Source organism: Erithacus rubecula (genome assembly GCF_903797595.1).
Source record: "Erithacus rubecula genome assembly, chromosome: 9".
Classification (NCBI taxonomy): Eukaryota; Metazoa; Chordata; class Aves; order Passeriformes; family Muscicapidae; genus Erithacus; species Erithacus rubecula.
The window spans coordinates 23,860,832-23,878,590 of NC_136660.1; the positions used below are offsets into that span (position 1 = coordinate 23,860,832).

General features: G+C 38.3%; 1 protein-coding gene across 1 annotated transcript in view; it reads left to right on the plus strand.

Annotated features, from left to right (window-relative positions):
- Positions 1 to 17,759, plus strand: part of CFAP58 (cilia and flagella associated protein 58) — a 56,385-nt gene that overhangs the window by 28,834 nt on the left and 9,792 nt on the right. The window contains exons 14-15 of the mRNA XM_079312067.1: positions 1,676 to 1,787; positions 3,953 to 4,057. Of these exons, the coding sequence (XP_079168193.1) occupies positions 1,676 to 1,787; positions 3,953 to 4,057 (217 nt within the window). The remainder of the gene's footprint in view (positions 1 to 1,675; positions 1,788 to 3,952; positions 4,058 to 17,759) is intronic.

Sequence of the window (17,759 nt, forward strand, 5' to 3'; positions counted from 1 at the left end):
GCCTAGATTAGTGAAACTCCTTTTGGTTAAAAAATCCAGAGTATGGGAGACACTTGACATATTTACGACAAAAACCTGTTTTCAGAGCTCTCTCCTTCCAAATTTATGTGCAGATCTTATGATTTCTGAGAAAGGTTTAGTTAAATTTTCACTGAAGGTTTTGTTTCTTTAGAACAGCAATTTAGAAGCCCAAACCTGATTTTTCTCCTCCTTCTCCAGCTTAATGCTTCCTTTCTTGTTTACCCCCTCCTGTATTTGAGGTGTATTCTTTCCTGATGGGAAGCTGTGGCCATTTTCTAAGGATCAGTCTTGGTTTGTAAAGAGGGGCAGTTACGTTTTTAGCAGATAACCACTATACAAATTCAGTGTAGTTACCAGAGTTTTGGGTGAGATCTTTCGTTTATCAGTATAATTGCATGGCTTTCAGCAGAACAAATTGACTTCAGTCCATGGTCAGTCCCATTGACTCCAGTGGAATTATGCCAGTTTGATTTGGTGAAACAAAGGAGAACTGGGCACACAACATTAGCAATTGCAGTTTTCATCGACTGACTGCAGATAGGGATAGGATTTGAACTTGCTGCCCAAATGCATTCAGCTGAAAGTCTGTTACTGTATTGAAACTCAGTGATGGTATTGAAGTGTAGTGTGCTGCATGCCATGATGGGTGGATCAATTCTTGCTAACTGCAGCAGCAATCTCATACTTTAATGAAGTCCAAAACCATCATGAAAACTGTCTGTCGAAAAGACTCCATTTATCACTTGTGCTGCTAATTAGCTTTCCCGATTTGCCAATTGGAAATGTGAGGGGTTTTTTTTCCCTCTTCCATAACCTTGTCCAACCTCACAGTTAAAAAAAGGCCTTTTTCTCTGTAGTGAGCTAAATGCAATTCTGAGCTTAGGAGGAAAAGATTCATTGATGGAGGAGGCATATCTCAATCTTCCATGCCCTTTTGACCTTGGAGAATTTAGAGGATCCCATCTCTGAAGTGATATGGGTCAGATCATTACAAAATGTGCCTTTTTTTTCCTGCCCTTCAACCTCCTATCCCCACCATAAAAGCCTAGTTGTCAAAGAATCTTGGTAGTACTCAATCAGTTTGAAATTTAGCAGCAAGTCACCTCTGAAATTCCTTGAGTAGATGTAATAAAAGAAATCAAAGTTCAGTTCTCTTAGGAATGGTGTCCATCATACTTAGGTCCTAGAGTGTGTTTTATTAAATGAATTATGTGAGGCATGTAGATTTAAAATCTTTCAAACACAAACTGTTAGATTCAACACAGGGGTAACTGGATATGACCCATAACTAATTTTTAGGTTAATGAACTAACTGTCCTTCTGCCCTTAATTTACATGGAAAGATGTGAAGAGTGAGATCCAGTAGTCAGTGGAATAGGTTCCCCAGGAGTCTGTTTTCTGAGCCATTCTTAATGAAGCAAGCAAAGAGGTCCAAGTGTGTTATTTTATGGTTCCACCTGTTTAGTGGTATCAGTGTTGATACGTTTTGCCACCACAGTATTGCTGTAGTGTGCAAAGTAACTCTTTGTGCTTTCCATGTAGTGTTTCCTGTGCACCATAGTGCATGGGAGAATGATTTGTTAATGTCCACATTAGTGCCTTGGTCACATTATTTTTGGTGTGTTTTCTCTTTTTATTTTATGCTGGTCTTCAGATGGGAGTTTAATCACATGCAGAAGGAATTGTTGAGGGAACAGACACGGTGCAAAATTTTGGAAGAAGAACTGCAGAAGCCTTTGCAAGTTCACAGATGGAGAAAATTAGAGGTGATGCGTGAGGATTTTGTGTTTCCAAAGCCCCTATTATCAAATCAGTGGTCCAGCAAAAGCCTATTTGATTTACTGTTATGCAAATGATGTGGAGGGACTGGGCAGACTGAAATTTCCATATTACGAATGGAATCCTTGCCTGCTGAATGCTTTTCTTGCACAATGCAATCAGCGTTATTTTTGTGTCATTTTCTCAATGAAAAATTGCAGGGGGATCTGTAAAGAGACAATGAAGTGCTAAAGGGAATAAGAATGCATTAGGTGGATTTAGGCTCCTTAACATGGAGGGTGAGGAATAAGATGGTAGGGGAAAGACACAATCCTACCACCACCAAGCAGGGAGACGTATATGGGAATGCATATGGAGAGAAAGCAGGAACTGAAAGGCTTATAAAATAGGTAGACTGGAGAATGGACAGATATGAAGTCAGAAGGTAAATTATATCTGAGAAAAAACAGGAAGAGGCCTCCACATAAACAGTGGTGGATTCCCAAATATAGTAATTCCAGGTAATGTGAGTTCAACTGCTTTACATAAATAGCAAATCCAAGTTTTCACATGATTTGAACCTGCCAAGTGAAGGGGAAAAATAAAAAAATCTATCAAGCATAGACCAAATATATGAACATCAGTTGGCATCACTGGATATTTTTGATGTAAGTCAGTGCCATCTGAGATTCCTCTGTTGCATGGATCTCTGATCTTATGCCAGCCTGGGTTGCTTAGCATCTCTAATACTGAGTGATTATGTGCTCTGTCCCTGCAGAAGCAGAGCTGAATATTTTGACTGTGCTTGCTAGCATGATAGTGAATTTCTGATCTTCCTATGCTGAGCTTCAAGTTGGATGGTGTGATTGGCTTTTCTCATGGAAGGGAGATATAATGCAGGATGCTGAACTAGGTACAAACTCTGGCAGCACCTTGTAACAAAGAAAAATCAGGCCAGTCAAAACATCCAGTGATGGGGAGATGAATGTATGAAGATACTGATAATGGGAAATCATGTCTTTCTATTCTAGGTAGCTGGTGTGTATTTGGAACACAGAAAGGCCAGCAGATAGCAAGATACATATGAAATAATCCTGATGGGGTTTTGGTTCAATTCCTAATGAACAAACACTCTCATATCACTACAGTTGTCACAGATTGGCACCATGCTTGGGCAGCAAGGAGCCTATAAAAAAAACCAAGGACTGAGTGGATCATGGGGTCTGGTCTACTTTGTAGCCCGGTTTCTCAGGAAATTGTGTTGTGTTGTGAGCACTGCATGTGTATGTCTGTTAGTGTCCTAGTTATGCTTGAATTGATTAGTCAATTTAGATAAAATCAGACAAAAGATTTAGAGCAATGAGATACCAAGTTCCTTATAAGCTCAAGCAAATATAGGAGAGCAAGACTTTATTGGAGCCTTTACTGCAGTGTGAGTTTAATCCTTATGAGACACCACATGAGAGAGGAAAAACTAAATGGGAGAGAGGTGTTATAAAACACCTTGCCCTTCATTGAAAACACTGGTAAAGTAAGCTTTGCTGGCTCCTCCTCACAGAAATATTTCTTTGCTCCTTAGAGCTTTCTCCAGATTCAATCTGTGCCAAAAGAATGAAAAGAAAAGGATGGAGACACAGGCATCTACTAACTCCTGGTCTTACAGGCTGTGTAGGTAGAGGGCAACAGTACAGTGCAAACACTCTGTCACCATTTTAAGCATTTAATTCCATTGAAGAGTGGGATTTCACATTAGAATGCTTTAGAACCCCGTAATAGTTCATCAGTCTACCTCCCCAAATTTTTTCCTCTTAAATTCTCCTTCTGTTTCAGGACTAAATTGCAATTAGTCTTTTTTTTTGTTCAGTAGAAAAATCTCCTTAGAAACAAAGTTGACACTATTTGAAGTTCTTGAACAGCAGGAAATACTTGCACTACTCTTAATTTTTTGGAGAACAGTTCCTGTTAGTTGTTGCTGAAATTTATATATTAAGTTCCAGGACTACTTGTATACGTGCAATTCAAATAAAAAACAAACAGCTGAATGAATCCTCCCCTAGCCCCCCTTTTGTACTTGTTACTTTTGGACACTGAGGTATTATGGTTTTCATTTGGAAAAAAGAAACAGTAGCTTGTTATCATATATAATTTTTGAGACTCCTTTGCTCTTTCCTAGGCCAGCGACCCCACTACCTATGAGCTGATTCTGAAAATACAGAGACTACAGAAGCGACTTATCAGCAAGACAAATGAAGTGATAGAGAAAGAATTTCTTCTTCAGGTACTGCAGCATCATTATTTTGTTACATCTCATTAATATATTTGACCTATTCTGCATTTTCTGTCTACTGGCATGTGCTTCTTGAATGTTATTTAGATGCATGACTTTGGATTTCTTTTGCATGCCCTTTAGATAGCTTTAGATGGCAGCACTGACTCACTGGAAGAGAACAAACAGCATCAGATTAGTTGATTTTTATATTCTGGTTGCTGATACCTGATCAGCTCTGGGAAATACAACTAAAGGTTGACTTTAGTTTATTCATGTCAGATTAGTCTTCAAGTGAGTCTTAGAATTTTTGAAAGGTTTTTCTTTGTCATTTTACATAAGTATGTTATGACCAGACCATGAAAGAAAATTCCTCATTGATTCTATTTGTGCTTACCTTGGCTTTTGGCAGGAGGAATCCTAAAGAGTTTGTGTGATTTAGATATGCTGCTGTCTGGGGCATGTTTGATTTCAAGGTTTTTGTGCTGAACTTTGCCAAAAAATTTTTTTTTGTGGTAGCTTATCTTTTTTTTAAACTGTATCTGGTGTCCCTTAATCTCAGTGATAACAGTAAGATTTATGTTGTAGGATGAAGAAAATACTATATTCCTATAGTGCAAACATTGCTATCAAATATAACAGAGAAGGACTTCAAAGAGTCCTGGCTTTAACCAGAGGTGTTAATCTGGTCTCTGGTGTCTGTAGGGATAGCTACAGATTACCAGCTATAGGTGTGATTTTAACATCTTAAATACCCTAATAGTCTTGATGCCTGTGTTGGGTATCACTGACTGGAGAGTAAAATGTGACCTGAATCTTCCTCTGTCTTGAGAAGAAGCTCAGCAAATCTTACTAAAACAGGGTTTGTTTCTATTTATTGTTTCATAGGAAAACACTGATCTGACATTTCATTTGAATGTAATGTATGGTGTATTATTCCTCTTCTTGGAAAAATGTGATCTTTGTTGCATAGCACTGAAAAGCTGTCAGTGAAATAGTTATCTTAAAATGTAGCAAAAATAGCTTCAAATTTACTGTGCTTTACCCATGCACAAAACAAATTCTGTTAGATTTTTTTTACACAGTTTCTATCACATATCTGGCCTTTTCCTTAGCTCTCATTTTGCTATTATCTTTATTTTCAACTGAAGAACTGAGATATAGAGGTATTAACTTGCCTGCCCAAGAAAATCTTTGAAATGGAAGGTATTTGAGCTTACATTACTGTATACTAGCCATTGATATAACCTTTCTGTCTCTGCAATGGTCCTTCTGTGGCAACTCTGTGATGTTTTTATTATTTGTCTAGATGCAAGACAGGGTTTGGCTGTATAAAATCTAATTGTTATAGTTAGAATTGCTAATGAGTTCCTTTGTTCCTTTTGAATTCAGGCACCAATTTCCTGTGTAACAATACTGAAATGAAGGTTTCCCTCAGAGAAATAATAATGAAGGCCAAAAATACTATGCTTCACATTGTGTTCAGGGATTTAACATTAATGTTTCTGAGCTCTTTTCTGGTTTTCCACAGTGTCTTGGGTCCTCCACACTGACTGAAATAGGACTCTTTCATAGCAAGGTGTGGATATGAGGAGAGATGGAGGACAACCCCCAGCTCATTCCCCTGAAGGGCTCTGTGTGCTGCTGGATAGTTCACTGGCACAATGATCACAAATTAAGTGTACTAGCAGACACTGCTGAGTGTCTGGATAACCTGGTACAAGGCATTCTATTATTCTTGAGACTGGCTGTCCTTGGTATGAGGATAGTATTTCTTTTGTTAAATCATACCCTGATACTCACTCAAAAAACCCCCTCACTAATAATTTACTAAACTGATGTAACCAAATTCCAAACTGCTGTGGTGAAGGAGCAAGCATGAGGAATACTTCCAGCAGAAGGAAATAAACAGAACAGTAACATCAGCTTTCTGGAGAGAACTGTTTCACACAGGAAGCCACAGGAGGGTGGCCTCACTAGACCACCTTCTGGGCAGTTTGAAAGATTTGGAGTGTATTTGAAATGAAGTATTTGAAAGGTAGTGTAGGATTTGATCCTGAATGAACTTTGGAATTATGGGAAATAGCAGTAATTTAGCTCAGAGTTGAGGAATTTTTAATTTTGTTCCTTGAATAGAATTTGTATAGTGAGAGAGTTCTCTCTTTTTTTTCCCCCTCTTTTTTAAAAATCCTGGCAAACAGTACATGCTTAAAGGCATTCAGCATCTTTTCATTACAGGTCTCTTCTGGAAGTCAGCTCAGCTCAGCTCAGCTCAGTCACTGCTCATTTGCAGGAGTGGGAGCTGATGACTGGCCTGTGCCTGCTTGGCAGAGTGTTCCCCATATTCAGAGTGGGAGCTTGCAGTCTGAGGGGTACAAACTTATTAAGTCAGAGAATGACTGCTGTCCCTGTGTTATGTTTGCTTGCATAAGTCACACTTCCTCACCCCCAGTCATCTGCATTCACATCTTGCCCTGTAACAAGGGCACAGCCATTGCATGTATCCACTTTAAAATGGTCTTAATCTCTTGTTTGCCATACATAATCTTTTTTCATGTGTGTGTGGCTTTTTTTTTGCATGTGTGTGTGGCTAGAAAATAGGATATTTGTTTAAGATGAAGCTTGTATCTGTGTCTAATGTGCATATTATGTAGCATAAATTCCTTCACGTCAAAGGGTAAAGTAATAAAAAAAACTTTGTATGTTGAATACAATGTATTGAAAACACTTTGGAGTTTAGAAATAAGCCATGTGAGGAAATGTTTGAGGCCAGTGCCAGCAAGCTCCAGCTTGATTTGTAGGGTATTCACCCTGCTGCATACTCATGCAGAGCTGTAATGTTTTTATAAGGGAAAAATAATTCCATTTGTATTGTACACACTATAGCTCTGTCTTCTTTTTTTACTTTTTGGTAAATGGTCTTTTAAAAAAAGTGCAGGGAACAAGGTCTCAGTTGGATATATAAATGGAAATTTTTGCTGGGTAAGGATCACAGTATATAGATTCGTGTAGAAAAGCATCTGCTTACTTTACCTGCTTTCCTGATGTGCATTTGATCATTTCCCTTTTATTAGCTTTTACATTGTTTTTAACCTGTCATTTCTTTAAAACTGAGGCAGATGAAGAAGCAAGCTACAATCCATGCTGTGTTATTAAAAGAATGATTTACTATATTTCAGACAGAAAATTTAGATTGCTGACAAAATGGGAAAAACCCAGCTTGACTCTAAAATCTCATGCAAAATTCTCTCTTAACCAGTCATCAGGGCACATTTTTTGGCTCAGACATGTGCTGAGAGATAATGAATATGCAGCATGCTGAATTTTGGGTTTTCAAGGTTGAACATTTTAATAAAGGTGTAAAAGATTTCCTATATTGGAGAAATGACTAAATTATTTTCTTGTTTCTGTTTTATGTGTGCCTTGTTGCCACAGCATCTTGAGTTATAAGGTACCAGCTCTCATATACCAAATAAATGAGGTCATCTTGAGATGCTACTTTGAAGACTAGCTGCAAAGCAGGTGGTCATACTTTCTCTTTTAATTCAGGCATTCTTAGAGTTGTGAGCTGCTCTGCTGATGAAAAATGCTGTCTTAAAAATCAGATCCAAACCCAAGGTCTTGAATACTTATGGTCAATAAAAATCCAATGGCACTTTTTCCAAACATAGGAAATTGTTACTTCAGGGATAGCCAGTTTTCCTGTCTGAGTCATTGCCTTTCTTCTGAATTTGTGCAGTTGAGATAGAGCCTTTTTTTTTTTTTTTTTTGGTTCTTTTCTAAACTGTTGACTAATACTGCAGGACTTTGTGGAGAAATACGCTGTGTGTTATCCAGGAGATCTCACTGATAGATGAAGATCTTTGTGAACACGTGTGGGATGAATGACGTGTTGTAAAGACATAAGGAATAATTATTAATAAACAGGAGTACTCTGCAAATCCTGCAAAAATACTATTGCTCACTTTGCATGTGGGGCAAATCCCTCAAGTGACTGAAGCTCTGCTTTGCTGTGTACTGAGCAATGATGTGGTAAACTCGCAGTGGAAAGTATTACCTTGTTAGGATTATGATTAGTGTGGTTTTAGGAACTAATCCCATTAAAAGTGAATTATGCACTGCTTTATTTGTTTCAAATTTAGTTCTTTCTCTTCAGAGCGAACTCCTCTAATTTGATTTTATGTCTGACTGAGCAGAATTTTATTCAGCTGCATGTCTTGGAATGGATAACAGCATAAAGATTCACATTATATGTCAGTTACCTTTTTTGTCAGTCATCTCAGAAGATTGTTCATAAATGTAAGAGAAAGTGCAACCTAGATTATTTGTTCAGGGAAGCAAAGGCAAATGTCTCATTTAAACCTTGCATGTGGTAATGAAAGCATTGTTTTTCTGCACATGTGTATTTTTCATCACTATTGTTTCAAGCTGTCAGCAGTCAAAGCCAGGACTGGGCAGTCAGGATGTGATGCTGCTGTTGTGACTGTGTCTTGAGCTCATAGTTCAAAGAGTGCAAGGGCAAAAGGCATGATTAGCTCATGTATCTGACTCAGAGATTACAGCCACAGAGCACCCACATGTCCTTGCATTGAGCCAAGTTTTGAGCTGAGTTTCAATCCCTCCAGAGAACTGGCTGTCCCAGTGACAGAGAGTAGGAGGAATTGAAGGGGTGCTGCTGCCTCCAGCCCAGTTCCATTTCAGGTATTGTGAGATACAGGGAGGGGAGAGCAAGAGACCTTCTCTGTGACCTTGGGCAGGCTACTTAGCTTTTGCATGCCTCACATTAGGTAAAAAGGGAATAAAATAATTTCCATTCTTGTACTGGTGTGTGAATGAATATATTAGAGACATGACTCAATTCCATAACGAAACACTCAAAATAGGCAGATGTTTTATTTTATTTGTGCTAACTTGGTAGTAGAGCTGTTCTATCCAGTTTGAGGTGCTCGTTGCTATAGTGTTTGAACATATACATAACCATCTTTATTTCTCAGAGCTGGTACTATAGTTTCATAAAGAAATCTGCTTTAGAACAGTGTGTTACCATGTGGGTTTGTGCAGGTTGGCAACTATTGAAATAAGTTTTCTCCCATGAGATGAAAAAGCTTGAGGATTTGCTTCCCTGTATTTGTTATGCATTTGTTATATAAAATACATATTTTTTCTTTTTTTTTTTTTTTCTTTTTTTTTTCTTTTTTTAAAATCTCATGGGGTCTTTTCCAGCCCAGTTTATGGGAGCCTAGTCCTTCTGAAAATAATTTCTTCCTTTAGCCAGGGAGTTTCATGAGGCATGCTTCTGCTAAATTCTTCACTCCTCTCACAGTGCTCAAGGAGCTTCCACATAAGAGAAATATGTGCTCAAACACTGAGTAAGAGCATTCCACATCTGACAACCTGCTAGGAAAAATAAGAGCTCTCCTATCCCCTGTCTTCATTTTGGTATTCTTAAGGCCCAGATAAGTTTTATCTTAGATGTTATCTTTACATCTTCAAAATGGCTGAGATTTATTTTACCCTCTCAAATTTGGCATTAATTTGTTTTTAGTGCCCAGTGTAGATTCTACTTGGATTTTAGAGTATAACCTACTTGCACATCACAGGTAGGGTACAGAGTCTGAGCTGGGGATTTTTGGGGGAATTGTCTATTTTCATAAAAAATAACTGCAATTCACTTCAGGAAACTAATGACTGTGGAATTCCTAAAAGTCTCTTTTGACCTGCCCATTATTGTTTCTCTGTCATCTTGTCTTTAGAGAGATTTCAGCAGAGGTAGCTTGGGAGAGTGCTTTGTATGCACTGAAACTTACAGGTGAACTGCAAAATCCACTGCCAAAATGCAATCCTTTCTTTACTGCTCCTTTATCATTTATATATGAAGTCAGCCTTTTGAAGGGATTTTCCATCCAAAAATGAAAAGGGAAAATTTCTTTTTAGCTTTTTATAGTGTAGTAGGAATTGGTGCTTTTCTATCTCTGTTTCCTGGAGGATTTGACTTCCTCTGGAAGCACTGGATTAATACCCTATCTTGGAGCTCAAGCTAGCAGTTCTCTCAGCCCTCAATTAAAGGGGTGACTATATTGAGCTCTAGGCCTTTTCTACGCTTGAAAGCCCCATTTCTACCAGCAAAAAAAGTCTTTTCTGATTTAGCTTATGCCAGCTCTTGAATGGCAGAAGACTTTCCTTTAAAATTGCATCTAATTGCATAGGCAGTAGCTGGCATAAACATATCAGCACAAAGGAATTGCACCACTAACTGAACTGAAATTGGCCAGATTTGCAAAAACTACAAGGAAGAACTCTTCAGGTATGTAAACAACAAGCAGAAACAGAAAATACTGGCCCACTGTTAGATAGGAGAAGTGAAATAGCAACAATGCTTTATAAGAGTGAAGTTCAGCAAGGACAAGTAAGTGTGAGGTCTTACAGCTGGGAAAATCAATCCAGGAGGATTGAATCCTGTGCAGGACAGGCTGGGATCTACCTGGCTAGGGAGCAGCTCTCTGGAAAGGGACCTGGGCATCCTGGTGGAAAACAAGCTCAATAGGAATGAACATTTTGCTGCTGCAGCAAAGAAGGGCAGCAGGGTGCTGGGTTATGTCAAAAGAGCATCACTAGCTGAGGTTATTCCACCCTACTCAGGACTTGTCAGGCCACATGTGGAATTCTGTGTTCAGTTTTGGTCCCTGCTGTATAAAAAAGATGGACAGGATGGAGTGGGTCCAAAAGAGGGCCACAAAGATGATCAAAGGACTGGGAAGCTTGCCATAGGAGGAAAGTCTGAAACTACTGTATTTGTTTGGCTTTGAGGAAACAAGGCTGAGGTGAGACCTTATAACCATGATTCAGTATTTGAAGGGTGGTTAAAAAGAAGATGGAGATTTTCTCTTTACAAGGAATCACATGGCAAAGATGGAGGTAATAGGTACAGAATTCCTGTGGAAATCTGATTGGACACAAGAGGAAAGTTGTTAACAACAAGAACAGTTGGAAAGCATGGCAATAATTTCCCCAGGGAAGTGCTGCATTTTCATATGCTGGACCTTTAAAGATCCATCTGGACAGGGTACTGGGCCATCTTGTGTAAATGGTGCTTTTGCTGAGAAAAGCTGGACTAGATGATCCTTGAGGTCACCTTGCAATCTTCTATTCTATGATTCAGAGATTTAAAAGGTGTCAATTTAAGATCTAATCCCAAAGTCCCTTGCATGAGTGGTCCCATAAAGGGAAAACAAATTTAATTTAATGTTTGCTCTCATAGATGTATATTGGTCATCAATATAAGCAAATGGAAATGATGAATCTTGAGGTTTATTTCTACCATGGTGTTCTATGATTCTGACTGAGAAAGCTGAGCTGCCAAAACTTCTAGCCACTAATCAAGTGGTTCCTGTTGGAATAGTGTGACGGGGGGTGGAAGGCAGGAAAATGCTCTCCTACCCTTATAAAAAAACTCAAGTGGTGCTATGTACCTTAAGGAAACAAGAGACAAAAACTCCTGGTGGAACGTGAGGTTGAGGTTATGACTGCAGTTCTAAGTTGGTGACTGGAATTTCAAGGGATTTGCATTGAAATAGAGAAATGGGAAATACCATAAGGACTCAGGCCTAACATTTACTTTCTGGCTTTCAGCTGGATATGAATCATAAAGAAAAGTTTACTTCCCCAGTGTCGTGCAGAATTAGGCTGTGTCAAAGGCACACTGTAAGGATAGTCTTTATTTAGACTCCAAAGACAAGCTCTGTTCTTTTTTCAGATGAAAAAATAATGTGTGACCATGAACTCTGGCTGCAACCCAGTTCAAACTTGTGATGGATAAAAAAATATCTCATTACCACTCAATATTTTGATGCATAACAGTCTACTGAATTGCTGCTATTAAAATAATTTCAATCCAAAGCATTGAAACTTATTTGAACTGGAATCTCCAATGCAGAATGAAGTGACATATGGAGGTATCTAATGCATCAAGTTATCCTTTAGGACTACTCTTAAATTCTTTCCTTCTTGTGGCATTTTTTAATCTTCTTTTCATTGTGTTTGCAAGGTTCATTGCTTAACTAGGACTTTGAGTAAGGATTTTAACTTTGGAGATGTTTTGTATTTGATATTGGTTTTAAATTGAAGGATTAATGTATTTTAGTGATTCTATGCATGGCATGATGATTTTCCCATCATTTTAGAATATCTCTAGTGTCTTTTGTTCTGACACTGATAATTTTTCCCAATTATTTTAATTATTTAATTTTTAAAAAAATGGATTGTGTAGCTAGTAGGTTTCTGTGAGTAGGGCAGAACCACTCACACTAAGCCAATTGTAGGATAATTGTGTTAAATCCTGCTGCAATTTACCAGGGCTCGTATGCAATCCTGTGATGATGTAGTAAGGAATCACATCTCAAAAACATGAAAGGTATGAGTCACCTGGGTGAAGGTCTCTTGAGAGTCTACATATCTACCTGAAAGTTTTGTGTAAGCTTTAATAATTCAGTAGATATCTGAGGAATGTTCAGTTCTTGCCCTAGCTCTCCTCAGAAAGGAGTTGATTTCTATTTCTGCATATTTCCAGTACACTTCTTGGCGCATTAGTTTATTTTAGACCTTCTAATCTCAGTCCATCTAGAATTAGAAGATGTTCTATGCTATAGAAATTTACTGCATGAGAAACTGCTCTTAAAAACACACTGACATTTAGATTCTTTCCCTCCTCCCACATATATTGCAATTCAAGTGGAAGAGAATAGTCTTTCCAGAAAAATAGCCTTTTTTTTTGGCATGTTTGTTTAAACAGAGTTTTGAAAAAATGGAGAGGAAGTATGCTGAACACTTTAATGTCACCAGGTGAAGATAATTGGCTGCTCTTTAGGGTGAGAAAATAATTTTCCAATAAAAATAGTGCAAATATTTCTGGCACTGAGAAATGGGAAGCAAAGCAGATTACCTAGTGAACAAACAAAATACTTTTGGTGAACAGTTTTCTTAGTGGAAGAGATAATTTTTACTGACTCTTTGTGAAACTACCCTGTCCTCATAAACAAAACTTATTTCCAATGATAAATGGTTTTGGACAGAAGCAAGGTGCAAGTTTATTTGAGAAAATAACTTCTGGGGATCTGCACCATTTTTAGCTCATCTAAGCATGTTTTGGTCAGAAATATTCAGATGTCATTTACAAAGCTGAGGAAGTTGTAGGCAGAAGAAAAATCCCTTAGGGTTTATAGGTGACAAATATACATGAATGCTGAATATATTTTACAGGTTTTTTAAAAGAATTGATATATTTAGTTGAGTTTGAGCTAGAAAGAGAACTCATCAGTGGGTCATCAGATGCCATCCCTCCTCATCATGCAAGATTATTTTAATTACACAAGTACTATCCTTCACAGATGAGTGTCAAGCACAGTTTTGTGTCCTGCATTCTAATACATGTAATCCCAGTCCATGAAGTTTGGCATGCCTGAAGGGGTTGTTGTCTTCAGGTATGCTATGGCTTATTGTGAGTTTTCTCCCACATTTGTAGCCTCCTGCTGTAGTACAGGCCTGCTATTTCTGAAAAGCAAGGAGCAGGTGTATTGACACAACCACCAGCATGGTGGTCCTGGGGGGACTGAGTTTCATTCCTGTGTGTCTTCGAGGAGTTTTAGTGAGCTTTGGTAATTCATGTAATAACTCTTTATGTTCAGAATTCTTGTAGAATGAGAAGAGGACCACTGCTCTGGCTGGAAGCAGTTCTTCAGCGTGTGTACAATAAAGATTTGTTATTATTCAGATACTGAAACATGGATGCCATATAAGAACCTAAGACACAGAACTGTCATCTGTAATCTGCATCAGCAAAACAGAGACAGTGATCAAAAAAGTATTTTATTAAAATACTTTATGTTTGGTTTGAACCCAGAATCCTGAGCATAGATACCTTGTAGCATTAGAAAATATTTTGTAAAATGACCCAATCCTAAAGTTCATAGTCAGAATTGCCCTTAACTTCCACATTAGTTTGCTGGAATAAAGCTTGGATTAAAAGTTCAGGAATTGTTCCAGTAAATAAAAAATAACTGAAAACAGCCTTGTTTACTCCTCATTCCTGTGTTCAGCATGTATCTGAAAAGGAAATAAATCTGCTGTGCACCCCAGGGTAAAGTATATTAATCAACCAGTTATCTTGTTAAGGGAAAATAAATGACTCGCTGTGCTGACTGAATACATTGCAGCACACAGACTTTGCAGTGCTGGAGCAATCCAATACTGACTGTCAGCCATCCAGAATCTGCTAGAGAAGCTGAAATACTGGAGGAGTGCAGCAGCAGTGCAGCAATAAATTCAGAACCCATATTCTATAGGGTGGCCCAGAGCTAGAGGTACATCTTTAGTATTCATCTTCTGGCAGGTGTTCTTGTGTTAAGGTAAGGGGTGTCTTGCTCTTCCCTCAGCAGCAAGATGTGGACAATCTACAGCATCCCAGTCAGTGATAGGTTATCATCTTGTATGACAGTTGCAACAACAGAAAAACCCCACAAAAAAAGTCATCCCACAGGGACAGACTAGATTTGTTCTATTTCTCTTCTCTTATTGTCATTCTTACTGTGAATAGTGCTGTTGTTGAGGGAACACATGCAGAAAGATCCTGCAGCTAAGGCTGTTTTGCAGCTGTTAGAGGAAGACAGGCAGAGTCACTGTGGCTGGTTGGGGTTTTTTTTAGAAGGCTGGCTTAAAATGGAGGACACAAACAGATGTAGAAAGAGCTCCATTTCTCCACTCTTCTCTTGAGACATCCAGAGATGTGCTCCTGAGTGCACAGGAGCCATGAACCTCATCAGGGAGAGCCTCTGCCAAGTAGGATGCATCAGTCAACCAACTGCTGCATCTCTTGGAGGCTCAGAGCTCAAGGCTTCCCATGCCTGTCTAGGAAGATACAGCAGTAATCTTAAACAGGAGATGGGACACTTGACCAAAGCAGTTGTCTTTACATGGACCTTAGGATTCATTGTCTTTCCCCTTCCTTTAGTCCTATTTCTGTTTCTTTGAATTTTAAGAAGCAGGCAAGGGGAGCTGAAACAGTACTCCTTGAAGAATAGCTGAGGCTCAGCTGTAATTACAGTGAGTCTGAAGGAAGCCATGCATTAAAACTTTCATGATTTCAGAATTGCTGTGTGTTTCTCAGATGTACTGTTATTTCTTAATAGGCTCCAAAGTGTAACAGGAGACCAGTCTTTCTTCCCTGAAGTGCTTGACGTATGCAGGGGAGCTCTGCTGTCCTGTCAAAAAGATGTATGTAGGCTTTCCTGCCTTGTTGGACAGGTATTGTAGATTTAAGTGGTGGCTTGACTTTGAGATAGCTGTTCAGAGGCAGCAGTTCCAGAACACCGAAGGACTTGAAGCAAAGTGCTTTCATCTTTCAGGGAAATCTAAAGATCTAAGTCAAGCAGGTGACTAAAGAGATGTAGGTGCCTAGCTTAAAAATAGATGTTTCTAGAAGGAGCTCTGCAATCTCTCTGACCTTTCAAGGTCATCTGTCACATCAGTCTGAGGTGAGAACAGAAGCTGGGTCTACTGGGAGTCCTCATCCCAAGCTGTCACCTGCAGAAACAGATAATCATTATCAACAGAGCTGTGATAATTCTTCTTTGGTTAATCTAAAATTTTAAAAATCTAAATGGCTATTGAATAGCTAAAATACATGCTGTTACACTGACATTAAAATACAGAGATTGTAAGTCAAATAGTCTAGATCTGAAGAAGAGACAAGTTTTTTTTCTTTGAACTTTGTATAAAGTAATTATTATACAGTAAAAGGTTCCCTATAATTTTCTTTGTGGACTTATTCACAGAAACCTTGTTGATAAGATTTTTATCAGCCTCTGATCTCCTCCAGGTCACTTTAAGACAAGCTGCTACTAGAATGTGAAACATAGGTTTGTTTAGAGCTCTCTAACTCAACTGTCAAGCTGCAGGCACTGTGAAAATAGCTGGAATATTTACATCAATCCATGTCATGTCAGGGGTAATTCTCACCTTCAAGGAACTGCTCCCTTTCATGTGTGTATGTGTGTGTGTTTCTGCTCAGACATATAGAACAGGAGATAATTAATTGATAATCTTCTGCAATATAAAGTAGAAACATTATGATTAAATGAGCTACTCTGATTATTAAGTTTATAAACTCCTGTGCAATATCAATAGTAAAAAGCTGTTATTTCAGCAAGACACATCCATGACATTTTCTTTGGATAGAATGTTAACCTTGTGTCTCAGAGTTCAGAAGTTGAAAGGAGAGGAGTATGTGTAAGTTATTTGTTTGTTCATTGGGAAAAAAGTTGTTTTGCTACAGTCTTATCAGGGAAGATCTGATAGCAATAGTTCCTAGCAATAATAATAAAAATAAGTTGCAGTTGCACTCCAGGTGGAAATGTTCATACTTTGTTTTTCCTGGAATAAGGTGATACTGCAGCATTCAGCTCTTGCTATTGAAAAAAACAGTCAAGGGTGATGACCTTACAAGGTGCTCCAAGGTGTTTTTTCCTCTCATTAAGTGTTTTGAAAATGTCAGTCAATTTGGTGCAGCTTGCTCTGTGCCAAAGGAAACAGATTTACTTTTGAGAAGCATTATTATCAACTGGAGAAATAAGTTGCAAGACAAGTTTGAGTGGTGCAATTTTCACCAAAGATGAGATTAACCCATTATTTCCTTCAAGCTGGTGGTTTTCACAAGAAAACCCAAAATACCTAATGCAGCATGTTAGTGTTGCCTCACTGTGAAAAGCCCTCAGTGTCCTCTTTCAAACATAATTAATTTATCCAATAAAAAACCTCACATTGGATAGTTAATGAAGTGTCTAGGTGATAATGAAACCAGGAGCTCTTCTAGGGAGCTACATCTTTGCAAGAGTGTTTGCTGATGGATGTGGAATAGACAGGAAAGAGCAGGAGCTTTTGGAAAGTGTTTGTTGAGAAAGTTTATACTGCACATTTCTCATAGTGCTGGAGGCAACTTTCTTCTGTTATTATAAAATTTGTGAAGGTCACCATATGCTAATTTCTTTTCTTTACCTCATAAAACTTTTAAAGATAGATGTCCTGAGCCAACAACTACTGCTAGATATACACAGTAACAAATAAATGTAGGGCTTATACAGCTAAAATGACTATGACTAGATATGTAGTCTGTATATGTATTTAATCCAGATTTCTGTGTCCTGTTTAACACTTATGAAGAGGAATCACCACCCCTAAGGATGCTCTGCTGCTGCATGGCATCATAAACAAAATGCCTCTGGAGTTCAGCACAGCACTGACATTTAGGTTATAGTGCCAATAAACAAGAAACTCCCTGTGGCACATTGACTGACTTGTTATCCCCAGCAAAGCCATGAGGAACTGCAGAGTGCTTGCACAGTTACTGTATTGCTTTCTCCACCTTACTAATTAAAATAAGAATTTTTATTTAGGTTGAATGTTTTAGGGACTGCTGCCATACACTACATTGCAGACTTCTGCACTACATCTTTGTCTTGTTGAGTTTTTTCTTTAGCTCAGTTCCTGGAGACAGGAACTGACATAAGTTAAATTTACTTTGATGCAAAGTCTTTTGGATTTTTTTTTTATTTTTTTTTTTTTTTTTTTGTAATTAATGTGATAGAAAGCTTTTGGTGCATAATAGGATTTTTGTGGGTCTGCTGGAGAAGACTCTTGGGATGCTGCTATGGCAGGTAAATTTGTT